This window comes from Neomonachus schauinslandi, chromosome 11, assembly GCF_002201575.2.
Source record: "Neomonachus schauinslandi chromosome 11, ASM220157v2, whole genome shotgun sequence".
In the NCBI taxonomy this organism is placed as follows: Eukaryota; Metazoa; Chordata; class Mammalia; order Carnivora; family Phocidae; genus Neomonachus; species Neomonachus schauinslandi.
In genome coordinates this window covers 102,876,803-102,896,798 of record NC_058413.1, presented here as the reverse complement: position 1 = coordinate 102,896,798, position 19,996 = coordinate 102,876,803, and the positions used below count along the sequence as shown (strand labels likewise).

Here is a 19,996-nt window from a genome sequence, read left to right as displayed (position 1 = left end):
TGTCACGTAGCCTCTAGAAGACTCTTCTGTACCTTCACGAGAGAATGAGAGAGTAAAAGGCAAAAAGAGTTAATAGTTTCTGAAATTGGTTTAGACTTTGCAGACCTCCTGAGTCAGTATTCCGGACCCCTGGGGACGTCCAGATCCCACTGATCTGAAATGGGGTAAGAGCATGTGACCCAGAGCCAGGGTGGAGGATTACCAGACCAGACCTATTTCGAGCCCTGAAATTCCAAGTCTCATACCGATCCAGACCAAACTAACTCTATTCAGGACTAGGAGACGGAACCAAAATTAGGTTAAGCGGCAATGTGGGTCCTTGAAGATGAATAAGGGAAATGTCAGAAAGTACCTAAAATTTGGCTGTTTAGGGTTTTTGGTTTTTGGTTTTGTTTTTGTTTTTTTCTCTAAAGGAGTTCCTGACACTGAATATTCCTCAAAAAAGACTGTTTAAAAAAAATAGTAAGTTTGTTTTATTTTTTTATTATTTTTAGAGATGGGAGGGGCAGAGGGAGAAGGAAAGGGAGAATCTTTTATTTGAAATCAATTTAACTAATATATAGTGTATTAGTTTCTGAGGTAGAATTCAGTGATTCAGCAGTTGCATATAACATCCAGTGCTCATTCCATCAAGTGTCCTCCTTAATGTCTATCACCCAATTACCCCATCCCCCCACCTCCTCCCCTCCATCAACCCTTAGTTTCTTTCCTATGGTTAAAAGTCTTCTATGGTTTGTCTTCCTCTCTGATTTCATCTTATGAGAGGGAAAATCATAAGTAGGCTCCCTGCCCAGCGCAGAGCCTGACGTGGGGCTCAATCTCACGACCCTGAGATTATGCCCTGAGCTGAAACCAAGAGTCAGATGCTCAACTGACTGAGACACCCAGGCCCCCCAGTATTTCAGAAGCTTCTGAATTAGAATTGGATGGGGCCGGGCATAGGTATTTTGACCAGGTCCACTGCTAATTCTGAGGTACCGCCAGGTTGAGCAGCCTCTGGTTTAGATCATATATTTGTGTCTTGCATATACTAAGAAGGCTATCCAATTGTATTAAAATGTATTCATTTGTATTCATTTTGATTTTTTCTTCCTAGAATTCTATCTATATCTGAAAGATGCCTTGTTTTTAAAAATTATCTACCCACGGTCTGCGTATTACAGGCACAGAACCTATGTTTCCTACCAGGACACAGGAGCTTTTTCATATGCACTATTTTTTAAAACCTAGCTCTAAATTAAAGAAATAGAAAATGCCACTGTTATTCACAAAACAAATAATGGGTTCCTTGTTTCCATAATAAACTTTTAAGGGAGTCTGTTCCTAATGGAAACTCATTGTTACTAAATAAAAATCTTCTTGGGGAGGAAAAAATTACCTTATATATAATCTACATTGGGGATGCAAATTGTAGAGAAACAGACACCAAAGGATTTGCATGTAATCAAATTTAAAGCAAGTCATCTCAGAAGCATCACTACCATATACAGAAGCCTTTCCCATCAGGATCAGGCTTACCTTGCCAGAGACCGGGATCCCTTATCAAGGAAATATTCACCAGATATCCGGCATCGCTGCTAAGAAGGAAATTCACCAGAACCATCCAGAATGGAAAGTGGTGAGTCAATGTCAATTATTACAATCTTTAAAAAAAAAAACTTTAATAGTCCCAATGTTTACTTTTGACGTCGCAAAGTCATAACGTGAAGCAAAGGACAAGAAGAAATACTCCTAAACTCTGGCTAGAACATATAAAACTATAAAAACACAGACCAGAGACTGACAATTTAGAACTCTTGGTAACATTTTCATAATTCTAGTTGCATTGAATTGCACTAATTGTTAGGTTTACCTTTGCTGCCTAGAGTTTAGGCAGGTACTTATTTTGAAAGATCAACTTTACTGAACGTTATTTTTATAAAACGGAGACTTAGGTATTGCAGCATTCCTTTCCATGATAGCGAAACATTGTGTTAAATGGAACAACTTCTGGTAAGCTCTCAATTATAAGGAATGTGCAGAAGAATCCACTTTTATATAGAACTTGAAGTATCTTTTATTCATGCATCTTGTTTTAGGTTCTTAGTCTAAGAATGAAGGACATGCCACGTGCATGTGATAGGGAAGAGCCTGAGCTATCATTTCATGAATTCAAACTGTCTACAGATCTTTCCCAATTTGTTCGCTCGGAGGATACAGATTTTAGTGTCAACCTAGAGTAAAACCCACCCATTCAGGAACAAATCTGAGATGAAAAAAATTAGAATTTTCAGTGTTAATAAATAATGACCGAATATTTCAAAAATGCCTTGTAAAGTACCTTGAAAGAAAAATTAATATTTTTAAAAATGCTTCAACTCTTCTAAGTCTGATCTCAAAAAATAAGATGATAGAGCCGTCACATAAGAGCATCTGTGAACTGCAGCCTGGAACGGGTAATTGACAGAAGTGCTGAGGTTTGCATCTAGCTGTGAGACTTCGGGCAGGAGGAGGGTAGCCCTGGGGAGGGAGCCATGGGTGCCTGCAATGTGGGCAAACTAAACTCCTGCAGAATCCTAACACCTTAACTAAGTTGGCCTCACTTAAAAAAAGTTCAGTCTCTCTTTCCAGCTGAAGCTTTCATAAATAGTATATGTTATTTTCTGCTGAGTAATTAATATTTGCACGTTTTATTATTAATCATGGAACATGCCTTTCCTTGTATTCTCCTGGAGGTTTCCCATAGTGAAACTAATATGATATCTGCCCTGCAGATCAGCAGTGGAACCACAAACACCAAGCCTCTAGTGGGTGTAGAGCTAGGACTTTGTATTCCTACGTGGGTATCTGCCTCCCCTTCTCATCCTCAGCAAGGCAGGCTGAGCTTGTTAGTGGGCCAGAGAGGGGCATGTGAGCCAGAGGGTGAGCCAACACACCGTATTGATACTGGACCGTCCGGGACCTCATTCTTGGCCCTTCCCTGATAGGCGGAGACATGGAACAGACATGGACACTGTCCATCAATAATCCATCATTCAGGATTTTTCTTCTAATCTGTCTTGAGTGGGAATGTGCCAATCCATACCAGGAGGGACTACAATTCAGAGAGACATCATCTATTATCTTAATTTTTCCACTGTCAAATGATGTGACTCAAGATATGAATTGCTCTTTCCTAAAGTTATGGGATGGTTTTCCGTTCTACTCTTTTTTTATTTCAAGCTCTCTCCATTCCCTTACCTTAGATAGCAAGCGCCTGCTTAGAGAACACAAGGAAATGTATTCCAGAGAGTGTCATCAAAAATAGTAAAATAAGAAAGTGCTTTAAATAAACACCATAAATGTATTGATATTTAATAGCTAAAAACATTTTACGAATCGCCTGCATTTTAAATATTCTATTTCAGAATGTATGCGTTTGTTTTGGTGGAGAAAAATGTTTAATTTTAAAAAACAATAAAGCAACAGCACTATTAAGCATACTATAGTCCAAATTATTTATCAAAATAAACAGCAGTAAGGAGAGGACATGACTGAGACAGTTTGCTGAGTGTACATAATCATAATACAGCCGTACAAAATTTTTTTCCAAATTCTAAAGGATAAGTTGATTCTTCTTAATAAATTTGCTTGTGCTTTCTCTCTGGAAACACAGGTCTTTGTTTTCTCAACAACTGATCTGAATGCAAGTTTGTATCTAGAGTATTTGAATAAAAACTCTTAAGCATCTCCTGGTTTTATGCAGGTGTGGATTCTTTAAATAGACACAGCGCACAGGGGGAAAGAAATGTTTGGGAAAAGGAATACTGGTAGAATTTTTAACTCCTCTCTAAAAAGGACAGGTTAAAGAACTTTCAGAATTCTCGAAACACAAAGAATACTCCAGGTGATAGTTTAAAGAAATTGTTCCCGGTTCCATTGCTTAATTAAAACGTATTTGAATTCGTTTTTTGTGCTGTGTCAAATGTAAGTATTTGCTTTTTTGTAGCACTGCTTCAGAGCAGAGTTCGTGCCCCTGTGTCCCCCTCTACCCACCACCCACACCCCCATGAAGCCCTAGAGAAAAGATTTCATCCACCCCTCTTAGGAAAATGCTGTCTCCCACATTCTGAGTATCTCTACCTTTCCAAACCCTATGGTTTTTCTGTGCCTTCATTTTCCTGTAAGACATTTTATTTACTCCACAAGTATTTATCAAGCATGTCTTTTTTTCCCCCTAAGATTTTATTTATTTATTTGAGATAGAGCAACACCGAGAGAGAGAGAGAGAGAGAGAGAGAGAGAGAGAGAGAGGGAGAGAGAGAATGAGCAGAGTGGGGGAGGGGCAGAGGGAGAAGCGGGCTCTCTGCTGAGCAGGGAGCCGGATGCAGGGCTTGATCCCAGGACCCTGGGATCATGACCTAAGCTGAAGGCAGACGCTAAACCAACCGAGTCACTTAGGCGTCCCACGGGTGCCAGATTCTTGACAACACTGATTATTCCTTTCGCTATGCTCTGTCTTTTTTGCATTTCCTTGATGCTAACACTCTGGTACTTTACATTTCTGACCTCTCATTCCAGCTCCTACCTTCCCTGTCCCCTGCCTTCCCCTGGGCATCAAAACTGTAGCGGCTTCCAAGGCTCCATGCTTGGATGTCTACTCTTCTATTGCTACAAAGTCTTCCTTAGAGAACTTTATTTTTGTAGTTCTAATTACCATAGTTTTAAAGGTGTTTCTTAGAAGTGCTGGTCAGAGCCCCCATCTTGTCTGTAGGCTATTTGAGTCTGATAATGTCCCTACAACCTCAAAGTCCACATGTTCAAAACTGAATTCTTATGTCCCCATGAAAAGTGACTCTCTTCTCTGTCTTCTTGTTTTTTTTTTTTCTTAATCCTGGTGGTCATTTTTATTGTGTGTATGTATGTGTACGTGTGTGTGTGTGTGTGTGTTTTCTTTTGAAAGTTCTCTTAAATCTGTGCTTTCCTCCTCATTTCCACTCTTTCAGGTTAGCCTCTGTTTTACCTTACCCCATTCTCCCCGATTCCTCATCCCCAACCCATTCTAGGGCTCCATCCTCAGATTAATCTTCCAAAATGGTATTCTAAATCTTCCCTCAAAATGACAAAGTCACAATACTCTCCTGTTCAAAAGATTTAGTGGTTTCCATCACCTACAACATAAATCATAATTTTTTACACTCTGGTTTTCAAGACCTTCAGCATGTCCACTATTCTCAACTGCCCCCACAAAAGGATGCTTTCGACAAATAATTATGAAAACTTACTATCTGCCAGGTACCATTCCAGGCATTGACACATGAGATGTTTCAATGAGTAAAAACAAGCAAATATCCCTACGCTCATAGAGCCTATGTTTTAGCAAGGAACAGACAGACAGCAAGCAATAAACTTAATAAATAAGGAAATTATATAGGTCATTATAAAGTGACACATACTACGTAGAAAGAAAAAGTAAAATGGGGTGAAGGGGACTAGGAATGTTTTATGGGAAAGATGCGACTTTAAATATGTTCTCATTGAAAAGATGACATTTGAGCCAAGACATGAAGGGGACAAGGGCATCTAGCCATGTGGATAACTGGGAGAAGAATAATCCAGATGGAGTGGACAGCCAATGCAAAGGTCCTAAGGCAGAAGCAGTGTGCTTGGTGCATTCAGAGACTGGCGGGAGTACAGTGAGCAAGGGGAGAGTATTAGGAGATGAGATCAACGGGATCATGGAACAAGGTTCCATAGAGCCATTCTAGGGACTTTGGTTTTACTCTGAGCGAAATGGGGAGCCATTGTATTGTCCTGAGAGGAGAAGTGACACAACTGTGCTTTCTTGTCTGACTCCTGGGCTGATAACAGACCAGGTCTAGGGTGAAGGGTACTGAAGGCTGTTGCAGTAATCTACATGACAGATGACCCGAGATTGAGCCCAGATACTAGCAGTGGAGGGGGAGGAAAGTCAGCAGCTTCTGGACCTGTTTTGTAGGTAGCCCCATCACGAATTCCTAAAGGACAGTTTGCGAAGCAGGACAAAAAGAGAAGAATGCAGGATGATGCCTAAAGCTTTGGGACCGAGCACCTAGAAAGGTAGAGATGCCACCAACTGAGAAAAGGGACATTTCCAGATAAAGCAAATGCAGAGGGAGAATGGAGTTCAGGTTTGGACCTGCGGAGTTTGCGATGTCTCCTGGACATCAGAGTGAAGATGAATATCCAAGTCTAAAGTCTGAGCTATAGGATATCTATTTGAAATTCATGTACATGGAGATGGCATTTAAGCCCATTAACTCCCATTACGCTAGTTCCTTCCCTTTCAGCATGTGCCTTGCTCCTCCCACCTCTGTGTTTGTTCACACCATGCCTGATGCCTGCAAGACCTTTGTTCCTGCTCCTAACCCATCCACATCCTTCTGAGTCCAACCTGAATCCCGTCCCTTCCCACAAAACTGTCACCGACCACCCAAAGTGTGCTCTTCGCCTCCCCTCCCCTTTCACATGTGAATATCTCATTTCTTTCCCTAAAATAGGATCTCTTTGAGGACATCTGCTATATGTTCTCAACTTATTTTGCATCCCCTGTGGCATTTGGCCCATACTTTGTACCAAGTTGGTGCCGACTGGTACATAAAACTGATTGTTTATGACAAAACTTCAGAAGTTTTGATCTGGTTATTTGCCATCTCATGAACTTTATCCCTCTATTAATTACCATGTGGTTATTTGTTAAACTTATTTAAAATAGGTATATTTCTTCTAGGCTTTTTGGCATACACATAAAGCACAAATTGATGAATCAGATTGAAATCATCAACCCAAAAGCCCTGCAGGAAAAAGTGAAGCCAAGACTGACTGCAGACAGACAAGGGATCCAGCCTGGACCTCTTCAGTTCCCAGCCCTTTCTCTTTCTCAGACCTGCATCCATGCCCACCATCAATCACCAGATGTTCCCCTTTTCTCTCAGCCAGGAATACCCAGGTTAGAGTCGGCCCCCACCTGAACAGGAACCCTATAAAGTCCTCCCTGTTATGTATACCTGAAGTTCTCGAACTTTGGAAAACATTAGAATCACCTGGAGGGCTTATTAAACCATGGCTTGCTAGCCCCAGCCCTAAAGATTCTGATTCAGTACATCTGGAGTAGGGCGTGAGACTCTGCACGTCTGGCAAGTTCCTAGCAATGCTGATGCTGCTGGTCCAGGGATCACACTGTGAGGATCACTGGGGTGCCTTCTCACTTTGACCTATCTCTCTGGCTTTGCCCCCTGTCTTGTTCTGTTAGTGCTTGAGTCACTCTCCTCCTCCAGGTTGCTTCCCGGCACACAACAGCTATCTCAGCCATGGACCAGGCCACCTGGCCACCACCGCTCTCCAGTCCTTCTTTATCCCAGTCTCAGGGATTGAGAGCCAACTTATGCCCTTGCCCGCAATTTCTTGCTTCCTCTTCAGCCTCCTTCCATCAATCTCTCCCCTTTTCCTAAATCTTTAATCCCTTCCTCTGACCTGTTCAAATACCCTCAAATCTCTGCGATCCATAAATATAGAGATATAAAAATATAAGCAAACCTCTCCTTGACCCTGTAGCTCTCTCCAATTATCATCCAACACCTGCTTCCTTTTCTCATTCAAACATCAAGAAGAAATGTCCATCCCTGTCTTGGCCCTTGACATTATGATCTGGCTTCTAGCTACACTTCTAGAGCTTCTCTTGCTAAGGTTGACATCACCCACTGGATGGAAAGCAGTGAATGCTCTCCTGTCCTTATCTTCCTGGACCATTCTCTCCTGCCTTTCATACTTTTCCCTTCTTTCTTGAAATCTCTTCCCCTGAATTCTGTGGATGCCTTATTCCGCTGGTTTTTCCTGGTTCTTCTCCAACTATTTCTTCTATGTTATCTTCTTCATTTCTCTCTTCCTCCTCTGACAACACTTCAAATCTGGACGTTCCCCCAGGCTTTCATCTGTAACTTCCATCTTTACTCCAGAGCTTCCCCAACCAGTGTGTCAGGAGTCGGCATTATAGGAGTTCCCAAGATATAGATCCTCTGGGGCCGTGGTAGCAACCTGGCCTGCTTATCCCAGTGTGCCAGACACATAGTATTGTTCTTAAGTGTGCCATCACGTAACTCTACCTTTCAAACACTCCCCCAGGGAATTCCATCCTCTTTCCTGGTTTCATTACCACCACATCATGATGGCTCCAGAACTTATGTACCCAGACCGATCCCATGGGGAAAACTCAAGAATCACCCTTGAATCTTCCCTCTTCTTTCCCTCCCACCCGGAAATAATTTTCAAATGTCTGCTCCTTGCCCTCCTATCTGCCACTACTCAGAACCCATTATCTCTTGGCGGGGGGGTTCAGTTGGTCAGTCGATTAAGCGTCCGACTCCTGATTTCAGCTCAGGTCATGATCTCAAGGGTCATGAAATTGAGCCCCAAGTTGGGCTCTGCGCTCAGCGTGGAGTCTGCTTAAGATTCTCTCTCTCCTTCTCCCTCATCTCCCTTCCCTCCCTCTCTAAAAAACAAACAAAACAAAAACAAAAACGAGCCTATTATCTCTTGTTTGACTTCTTCTAGAACCCTCCTGACTGATCTCCCTGTGGCTTTGTGATTCTTAAATCCACCCCTACACAGCTGCCAGAAAAGTCTATCTAAAATGCAAATCTAACCATACTGCTCCCTTGCTTAAAAGCTTCCAATGACTCATTGCCCACAGGATGAAGTCCAAACTGTTGCCCACCAGAAACTTCATGACTGAGCTTATTCGTTTCCTCTTCCAGCTTTACTTCCTCCCTCACACACCTGGATCTGTTCCTGCCTCCAGGACTTTGCCCCTGAGGTGTTCGACGCCTGGAATGTTCTTGCCCACTTTACCCTGCCTCCAGCTTGGGTTCCCCTCTACCCTCCCCAGTCCCTCCCCACTCTCACAAGGAATTGACACTGTGTTTTTCAGAATATCCTAGGCATAATTTTGTTGTTGCACTTAGCACCTTTGCATTAAAATTATCTTCTAAGTTTCTCTCTCCTCCCACTAGATAGCAAATTCTTTCATATCCCCAGTTCTGACACGGTGCCTGACACATAAAAAATACTTGGATATATCATTGATGAGTAAATGTGGCCTTAGGCTTTTCCAAAAATGAAAGTATCACATATATTCTAGAAGCAGCACCTAGATGCCTTTGGAAAGTCCTCAAGTTTAAAGTCCTCAAGCTTTAAACTGGAGGCTAATTTGAAAGAAGTACTTCAAGCCTCTTTAGTTAGAAGATATATAGACCAAAATTAGATCCTGTCCAACTTAGATCCATAGGACCATTCAAATAATTTTATTTTGCTGAAATCAGGTTTCTGTGTGGTTTTATTTGAACTAAATAATACATTGCCTTGGAACCTAGATTTTTTTTTTCCCCTCCTTCATTGTGTCCAGGCATTTTGTACAAAACTTGGTAGTTTGGCATATTTTCACATGCCCATCTTAGAAAACGCTGCAGCGAGATTTTAGGGACAAAGAAGCTGGGGCTAGGAGGTTGTGATAGTCCCCCATCCGTGAGCAGAGGACACATGGTCACGTAGGCACTGCCCACTGGGCCAGCAGCCTCCTCCATCAGATGTGCCCCTCGGCCTCCGGTTTGGGTTGTGCTTCTTTCCTTTCTTCCTGCCTTTTATTCTCTTTGTAATGAGATTTGACTCAGAAGTCAAATATATCCCAGACTATCCACAAATTTCACCAGATCAGAGAACTTTTTTAGTGATATGCCCACACATAAATGTGTGAGTACCTTCTGCCGTGCGCACCGATGCTGAATTCTGTACCAGCTGAAATTGCTAGTAAGCAAGCCAGCAACAGCTCAGTTAAAATGAATTGAAACCATCCCAACCTATTACAGAACAGTGATTTCAGAGGTAGAAAATATCTTCTAGTTCCTGCAGTTCAGCTACGATTCAGTGCTCGAATGCTTCTGTAATTGTCCAAACAGAAGTTTCTCCTGTCGTTGCTTGACCGTCCTCTATGACTCACTATCCCGAGGAGCAGTGTTCCCAATTTCAGAACCTTGGGGAAACATTTTTCTCTATAGTCTGTTATCTCTAATTTCCTCATGGTCAAAATAGCAAATGTTCCCTGTTGTTAGAGCTACGATCTAACCTAAGTCTGGATCCCAGTTCCATTGCTTATTGGCAGCTACGAGACTTAGGCAAATAATTTAGTTAGCCCTGGACCTCAGTCTCTTCATTCGTAAAATGGATCAAATGAAATAATACAGGTAAATTATCAAGCATACCAATAGGTTCGGTAAGTGCTCAATAAATATTTGTTAAATGAATGGGAAACATTCATTAGACTCTTCCCTTATCCTTGGCCTAGTTTCAAAGCAGCAACTCTCCATGTTGAAAGACTGTACTTTCAATAATAAAAACTGCTTAATTTAATTGTGCAGTAAACAGAAACAGATGGCTTTCTTCTTAGGAACATAATCTTAAAGCAGTCCGGTTGACCAGCTCACCCACATCAGGTAGGAATATGATATGGCAGTAATGCTGTCACTCTGCAAACTGAATCATGCAAATCTAACTTTTGCATCAGGTAGTAAGAAGCATTATTCCAAGGTGCATCCGATTCCTGATCTTGCGACTGAAGCATAAATTGTAAGCCTTCCTGGAATAAACCTTGAGGGTACAAAAAAGACAACATTCTGAAGAGCTGTTGTGTAGAAGGTGGGATAGTGGGGTGTTTTTTTTTTTCCACGTAAGCAGAGCTTGGATGAATTTCTATCAAAGAAAGAGACTAAGTGACTTCTATTGAAGCCACTTCAAATTCAAGAAGCCTGTCATTCTATTGAGCAAACAGCATCACAATGACCAGCCCTTGAATACAACCCCCAGGGAGGTTAACCTGTCACTCCATCCACCTTTGATCCTTGCTTCCATTTGCTTAAGTCCCAGGAGACTACAGCAAACGCGTGTATCAAGGCGTGCGAGTCAAGCACACAGTCAAAGATCTACTGGCAGAAAAACGGTCCAGGCAGACAAGTAACTCAAGATTTAATGTAAGTCTCGATTTAATTCATTCTGAAGCCTTTGCGAGCCTAAATCCCCTTTTAAGGTTAGTTATTCCTCTCTCCCTTCTCTAGACACCAGGTCTCACTTCTCGGGTCTGATGTTAATGGTCATCAACATGTTATTCTAAATCTGGTAGAGATGGCTTAGAAAACGCCTTTCTGTAGCATGCGAAATCATATTGAAACATCCCAGTTGGCGATGTCTTCTGTCTGCCCTCTGTGTCTTCATAAATAGCTCCACCCTGTGCTTAAAATGTTTCAGTCCTTGCACCCAGACCTCCAAAAGCAAGTCTAGAGTGAGAGTAGCAGTTGGCTACCAAGATGGGTTTGTGATTGCTTAGTCTATTGGTAACATGTAGCGACATGAATGTCAGGCGTCCCTTGTGTATTGCTGGGTGCAGGACACAAAAGCAAATGTGGGAAGCGTGTACAGCACTTTACCGGGGCTGGCGCACCCCGGGCAATTGTTCTTGGCCGGGGGGGGGGGGGGGGGGGGGCGCTGCTCAGAACGTGGGCTCAGCGTTCAACACCACTCCTCAATCAAACTGCTGGGACATGTTTCAAGTGAGCCAACTCCAGATTCTATTTCCTCCCATCCAAGAACTTTTATTGCACATCTTCTGTCTTCCTTTATTTTAAAGCACCTCTTCTCTTCTAGTTCAACAAATGGAGCTTAGATGATAAAAATAAAATCAGAGTAATTGGCTCCTTATCTGTTCCTAGTGCAGTGTTTCTCAGTGTCCGCTCAAAGTCATGGGGGTGTGTGTTACAAATATCCATACCAATTTAGTCTCTTGAGGGAGAGAAAGGAGGAGAGATGGGGGGAGGGGGGGGATTCAATTTTATTTTTTTAAGATCTTATTTATTTATTTGAGAGCGAGAAGGAGCAGGGAGGGGGAGGGGCAGAGGCAGAAGGAGAAGCAGACTCCCCGCTGAGCAGGGAGCCCCACGCGGGACTCGATCCCAGGACCTTGAGATCATGACCTGAGCCCAAGGCATATGCTTAACCGACTGAGCCACCCAGGCGCCTGAGAGAGGGAATTCAGAGTCTATTCCAAATGAACCACGGCTTTGTGGAAGTAATGTGGATTGGCCACAGCTACAGCCAGAATTGTGAGATCTAATGGACGTTCCAGTCATACTGTCAATAGGGAAGGCAGGAATCACAGATTAAAGACATAGTCAAGGAACAGAGACTGTATCTGCCCAGTGTGAGTGAGGCTCTAACTCACCCCTTGGCATCATCATCAATACCTACATACAATGAGAAGGCACAATGCCACACAGAATTACAGAAAAAGACAAGAAAGCATAGTATTTCCAAATGGTGGATATAACTGTATTCTTCTTTAAAAAATTACCTAACATTTTTTGCTTAAGATCTGTGACTATCACATAATCTGTTTTCATTATTTTTTGATGTTTCACTCTTTCAGAGATGTAACAATATAAACATAATTCATAATAAGCCATATTGTTTGATTTTATTTTAAAATGCAGATTCCTGGTCTCTGTCCCATTATCTATTAACGTAGAGATTTTGAACTGGAGCCAGGGAATGGTCATTTTTAACCTGCTCCTTGGGTGATTCCTTTGCACATCAGAGTTTGAGAACTTGACCATAGAGCAAAGAGCAGGGGTTCAAGGCTCACACGGCCGATGTTCTCATCTCTACCCAGATCACAGTTGAGCTATTACTGTTGGCCCAGTGACATTGACAGTGTTAGAGTGAAAGTGGAGACAAGAAACACATAATATATAATCTGTGCCATTAAACACCAAATAACCTGGTGGAAAAGAAAAAGATTTCTACATTTAAAAAATACAAGGCTGCATAACCAAGCTCTAGACTAAAGACAAAGGACCAGGCAGCACAGCCGTGTGATGTGAAGACCACAATCCTATTTACATAAAGACAGTTTAAAGTGCATTTCCTGTGTTGTCTCACTGGATGGACACACTAATCCTGTGAAACTGATATTTACATGGTTTCCCATTTTACAGATGGAAAGGTTGAGAAGAAGAGGCAGGAAGTGATGGTTTTCAGGTTGCACAGTTAGTAGGTGGTAGGTCTTCTGGCTCCCAATTCAATATTCCTTTAAAAGGGACAGACCTATGTGGGTTGGGGTAGAACGATCTCTGATTCACGCTGTCTTAGTCCATTTGGGCTGCTATAATGAAATACCACAGACTGGGTGGCTTATAAGCAGCAAGTATTTATCTCTCACAGCTCTGGAAGCTGGAAGTCCAAGTTCTGGGGGCCAGCATAGCCAGATGCTGGTGAGGACCCTCTTCTGGGTTGCAGACTGCTGACTTCTGATTGTACCCTCACTTGGAGGAAGGGCCTAAGGAGCTCTCTGGGGGGCTCTTTTATAAGGGCACTAATAGCACTCGTGAGGGCTCCACCCTCATGACCTATTCACCTCCCAAAGGCCCCACGTCTTAATAACATCATATTGGACATTAGGATTTCAACATGGATTTTGGAAGGATTCAGACATTCAGACCATAGCACATGCAAACAAAGAAAATCAAAACACAGGAAAATATACCACATGGAAAGAACTTCTAGGATAAAAAAGGTACAAACCCGCCCTAACTATGGTAGTTCTTCTCAGGCATCAAGTGCATAGACAGCATGAACTTAGCCTTGTCTACAGGTTCACATATATTATCTAATATCTCAACACTAGTGTCTTACTCTCATCCTACTCCAATGCCCTGTTAAATTTAGGTAATTAAATGCATACTTTCCCAAAATATGGTTATTTGGGCTTAAGGTATCTCCATAAATTGATTTTACTGTCCACCTGTTAACCACTATTCTAGAAGATCTGTATATCTCAAGAAAGACACTATAATCCTATTTCTGTCCCTGTTGCAAGGCCAACCTGATGAGCAGGAATCATGGAGAATCATGTTGCTGGTGGGCACCTGGGGTTCTAATTGCATGGATAATACTGAACCTACCTTCTCTTTCAGATGCCAGTGCCCCAGGCAGCAGTGAGTTGAATGTCTCGAATAAGTTCAGATGGGGAACCCATCCTTAGGCATGTTCAAACTTTGCTACAGACACCATGGGTAATAACCAATGAGAGGGCAGCTCGAGGAGACTGGAGACACTACCATACAGTTCTGTCATATAGAGTGTGCTAGGCCAAGAGAGGGACCCCCCAAAGATCCCACATCAAAACCTCGGAACCTGTGAATGTTCCTTTCTGTGGCAAAGTAGGTGATTCAGCTAAGGATCTTCAGAAGAGGCACCTACTCTAGATTATCCAAGTAGATACTGCCCTGCATTACCCTGAATGCAATTACATGCATCCTCATGAGAGAGGGTTTGAGAAAGACACACACACATACAGAGGAGAAGACACACGAAACAGTAAGAGGCAGGGCGGTCGGGAGGCAGAGGTTGGAGTCACGCAGACACAAGCCAAGGAATGTGGGCAGCCACTGAAAGCTGAAAGACGCAAAGGGTAGATGCTCCCCTAGAGTCCCACAGGGAGCACAGCCCTGCCAGCACGTTGATTTGGGCTTCTGGCTCCCAGAACCATACAGATAGATATTTCAGTTTTTTTTAGCCACCCAGGTTGTGGCAATTTGTTACAGCAGACCTAGGAAGCTAATACACATACATGATGAAAATACATCCCTCTGGATAAGTAGCCTTTAGGAAGTATCCACTGATGCCCAAATTGGTGCTCTACTCTTTGTGACAGCACTTTGATAAGTTTACACAGGCTGTGTTAATCCATCTTTACCACAGTTTCCTTCAAGAACATCTGTTTTTGATACCATGAAATGTTTTTCACATCTTTGCAGTAGGAATTGAAAGAGATTTTCACCAAATACTGGACTTAAAACCACTTCTATACATCCTAGCCATGAGCCTGTGGTTTCCCACTATTACTGTAGACATCTGGTTTTAAATAATGGTTTTTCTCTTTCTTTCTCAGTTTTTTCTGTGTTATTCTTTACTACACTACTCAATCTTCTATCAGAATATTTAAACTATGAGCCATTCACCCACATCTAGTACCAAAAAATATATATAATTAGACTTTTGATGTAGGTTTTTGTGTTTTTTTCAATTACACGATTTCAGTTGAGTTTCATAGAAGCAAATCATTGAAAAAGTCTAATAACATCACAAAATTCAGTGAACTCTCAGTTATCTATAGTATAGAACAAAAAAGGATAACAAGAGGAAGCAGTAAGGCTAATAGCCACAATTTTTCATTTTGCTTTGAAACTGAGTGAACGATTTGCAGGCTCTTGAGCTTTCTAATCAAGTTTTTCTTAAGCTATCATAAAGATTCGTTTAAAATCACTGAGTACACAACAGCTGCCCTGAGGGGAAAAAATTTAACTTACGAAGTAGGAAACGGAGATCAGTCTGGAGTAAAAATTACCAGCAGAATGGGGGCTTACAGGGCAGTGTGGAGGAGATAACAATGAGGCTGGGATCGGGGTCTGCTGTTCGGTTTCTTTTATTGGTTTATTATGTTGCCCATTCATCAAAATGCTGTAAGTGAGGAACAATAAGGAAATAGACAGGAAACTTAATTTAGATTAATATTCTACATAAGCATGAAGGAAAATACATGAAGATTTCTAGGTTGTTTTGGAAGGCCTGAACTGAAGAAAATGTTAAGGCGAGACAGCCCAAATGGGAAATATATTTAGATTATATCAGTCTTGAATTATAAATATTATATACACGTACAGAACAAAAGTTAGCTGTTTCCGTTGTCATGATTCTTTTACATCAACCTCGATTGTTTGCTTTCCAAGTCATAATGACTTACAATTATTTTCTCTTTCTGTATTTTCCTAAATCCTTACATTTAAATTAGCTGCTGAAATCTCCATGCCAAGAACACATAAGATAAAGCCATATTGTCAGCTGGGTGTCTTGGTTAATAATATTTCCTAATTATTTCTGGATGGAAAACATTGTAAACACAGAAAGAAGTATGACAATAGTATATATTGATAGAAAAATTTGGAGCAACAGAAGGTAAATGGTGCCATATAGCGCATTTATGGCTTAGAGTAATTGAAAGTGTTTGATCTTTATTGAGAGATGGCGAAACTCTGTGAGACAGATGTGTATTACCTAGCTCCATCCATAATAACTGTCTGCCTTTCTATCAAGACTGCTAGTTAGAGGTTTGTTTAGTTACATATCCAGCTGCTGTTTTGCAGTACCAATCACATGCACACTTCAGTTACCACCGAGTGTAAACGTGGTGATGTCCGTATCTGCGATTTGCATTTGGATTTCTCGTGAAGTGTTTAAGAAAGTAGGCAATTGGCAACTGTATATTATAGCATCTCAAGATTTCTTTGATTTCTCTGAAGCTTTGAAAAACACATCCAAGACATCTCTTCTACACCAAAAGAAAAAGGATCCGTCCTTAGTCTGTTTCAACCCCTCCTTCTGGCTCTCAGAGATCACAGGCAACTCCTTTTTTCTCACTGGGCCTCAGTGTCCTTGTGACGAGAAGTAGAGGGTCAGGTTCTTCCCATCTCAATATTCAATTTGGCTTGATAGGTTTTCCTGACCTCAGAACATGTCCCACCCACTGACAACACTATCCCCAAGTTCCAAGGCCAAGCTGAACCCCTCTCTGTTCTGATAAAGATAAATCGCCTTTCTTCTCATTCAAGTAGAACTTTGCAGATTGCAGTTGTGAGGGGAATGGGGAACAAAAAAATCACATAAAGCACAAGACCAATTATGTGGAGTGCAAATATTCTGACACTAACTTTAATGTCTAGTCAAAGATTGGTATGGGTGGCACCGTGGAGGTGACTTTGAAGCCTGGGTCTCCTCCTGTCACCCCAGTTCTCTCTGGGGTAGATAAGAATTCTTAATAATAACAGTTATTGTTATTATTAAGTAATAATAATGATATTATTAATTAATTAATAACTTAATTAATAATTAAGTAATCCTATTTACTGCTAGGCTCTGAAATAGGGACTTACAAATATTTTCACTTATATACTTTACAATATATGCCATATATCAACAAGAAGCACAACAGACTTGATAGGGTGGCACTCATATCTATTTTTCTGATGAGGAAAATAAATACCAGGTAGAAAGCATTGGAGTGTAGATTTTTTTTTTTTTTAAGATTTTATTTATTTATTTGACAGAGAGAGACACAGCGAGAGAGGGAACACAAGCAGGGGGAGTGGGAGAGGGAGAAGCAGGCTCCCCGCAGAGCAGGGAGCCCGATGCGGGACTCGATCCCAGGACCCTGGGATCATGACCTGAGCCGAAGGCAGTCGCCTAACCAACTGAGCCACCCAGGCGCCCTGGAGTGTAGATTTGACCCAGGTTTGTTGGATCGCCTTTGTTTTGCCTTCTTAATTTACATCTCTGGTCCAAGGAAGGACTAGCTTTGGAATAATCACTTTGTCTCAGGGCCTCCACTCAGGCCTCTTATCACCCTTCAGATTCCAGGCATGATGTTGGGTCCCGGTCATGACTTTTGCTCCCTCTCAACCCACCTATCCCTGCAGTGATTCCATAGATTGTTTAGATGATGCCACACCCTGTCTCAGTTAGAACCAGCACCCTCTGTTTCTATGATACCCAGACATCCTCAAAAGAACTAGACACGAAAAGTTCTTGATGTCCTTCTAGAACCTATCTCTAGCTCTGTCCTAGAACTTGCTTCCAGACAGTCGTTCCTCTTTGTCATTCCCCACCACTCCTGGACCCCTGATCTCTTGGGCTCACCATGGCACCTGGCCTCTCTATAAAAAGAGGAAAACATTTCCTGAACCAGAGTCATAGCGTACCACACTGACCTTGCAGTTAGGTGAAGTCACCTACCTGCTGCTCTCCCGGAGATCTCTGGGGCCTACCTCACCCAACCCACTTCTCACTGACCATTTCCTCTTGCCCATAACTTACTCTCCTGCTATGCCTTTTGATGAAGTGTGGTTTCTTTTTTTAATATTATCTAACTGCCTGAGAAACTGGTATCCCATGGCTCATTCCTGGGAATGGATGTAGAATGTCACTTCTTCTACTTGAGAAGGCAGAGATGATATTGGCTCCCTTTTGAAGGCTGGAAGAGACAGATCCCTGAGCCCAGGAAAAAGCAGAGTTTACCAGCTCAGTTGACCTGCTATCTCTGGTGATCCACCTCTTAGATGTTCTCCCAGTCTCCACAGTGTCCAGCATTCTCTCATAATTTCACACACTAAAGACTCATATGCATATTCCTGATAAATATAACAGCCACTAAGGAAAGGGAGAGTAACTTCCTTATGCTCTTAACTTCTTATGAAAGGTTGGGAAAAGATGAAGAGAGGTGGACCACCAATGATCTCATTTCCTAGACACTAAGCCAATTTTTAGCGTTCCATGCTAAAGACAGATGGAAGCCTTTACTGATATCAAGATCCAAATTTAATCAAGATATACCCCCCAAAACCTGCTGAAAGTTGGACAGTTTATGGGTTGTGTTACTTCTCTTTGGTATTCTAATGGTGGTGCTACAATAATGAAGAGGCTAAAAGAAGGAAGGCTCTTGAGGTAACTGATTATCCATGCTTTAAATTTAGGGAGTCGGCCATACCTTCCTTTTTCAGGAAAGAAATCCCAGCCATTGCAGCCGTGACTATCTTGTCAAATCAAAGAACAGAGCACTTGTAGGTAAAACTGAATCCATGGTTAGAAGAAGGATAAGATTTGGGCAGTGGTCCCAAACTCTGAAGACATACGAGTGCAAAAATATCTGTACAACTATTACAAGAAATACCCATGCTCTTCTCTGATTTCTTAAAATTTACTATAAAAATTACTTTTTATGTCAACTCTCATAAACTGAACCCATCCTACAATGTTATTTGGCTTTAGTAAGATTTTCCTGGTTGCCTGGACATAGCAAATGGTCATCGGATGACCCAGTGTATCTCTTCCTGCTTTGCTAGTGTTTTATTTTTTCTTATTTTTTAGAAGTACCTGTTCCTCTTGTGTTTGATTGCTAAACCTCTTAGGAAAACTATTATTTTTCTTCAATAAGTACATCTCACTTGCCCTTGTTACCTTTTTTCTGAATTGCCAGCAGAAGGATCCTACTTATTTGTAATGTTTTCAAGGTAATCAGTGTCTACCCAGGAATGTCTCCCCCCCCCCCTTTTGCTCCTTCTTATATTGCAGTGCTTTGTATATTCCTTGTTAAGGTTGCCAGCTAAGCCCCTTTATGAGCCCAGAAAGAATTAAAAAAAAAAAAATTTCTGAGCCGGCAATGCCTTGTCAACTCAAAATGCCCATGTTTGAATACAGAGGTACATATTATGTCCTTGGCATTCATTTGAATGAACGCTTTATCTATGCCTTTCAAAATAGCCCATTGTCTGACTTTAATTAGCCCCCTCTCCTGCCTTGTTTATAGAACTGAACCACATTTCCAGGGCTTTCCACATTCCTCACCCAACCACCTGCTCTTTCACAATTGCAGAAATTTTTTAATAATAATAATAGTAAAGGCGAACCTTTGGCAAGCAACTTATTTTTTCAGCTGTTCTAGTGGTTCTGTATTTTTTTTTTAATATCATAAAATCTAAAATATTTCCTGGTGGTGAATTTTTCCCGCAGCTTGCAAAAATCATCAGGTTCTGCAGTGAAACAGCCATGGCGAGTGCATGTGGCCGGGCCGAACTTCTGCATATTCTGTCCGGGCCCCAGGGTACAGGACCACTTATCACCGAGCAGCCTGGTGGCTCCTGTTGTTCTTACTTAGCTACATAAATACAAACAGCATTCCAAAGGCACACCAGGGGTAAAAAGAAATGTGTTTCATTTTGTAGCTTAGGCAACAGAAATCACTTTCTCACAGAGACAGCCTGGACATCATTTTGTGCCAAGCAGGAGAGTTGTAAAGGTAGAATGTCAAGAAACTGTCAGAAAGGTGGAATTCTGTAACTGTTAGCTTTCC

General features: G+C 41.7%; 1 protein-coding gene across 1 annotated transcript in view; it reads left to right on the top strand.

Annotated features, from left to right (window-relative positions):
• Window positions 1–7,701: 7,701 nt before the first annotated feature.
• C11H11orf53 (chromosome 11 C11orf53 homolog) overlaps window positions 7,702–19,996 on the top strand; it is a 28,687-nt gene continuing 16,392 nt past the window's right edge. The window contains 2 exon segments of the mRNA XM_044919745.1: window positions 7,702–7,711; window positions 10,906–11,015. Coding sequence (XP_044775680.1) covers window positions 7,702–7,711; window positions 10,906–11,015 — 120 coding nt within the window.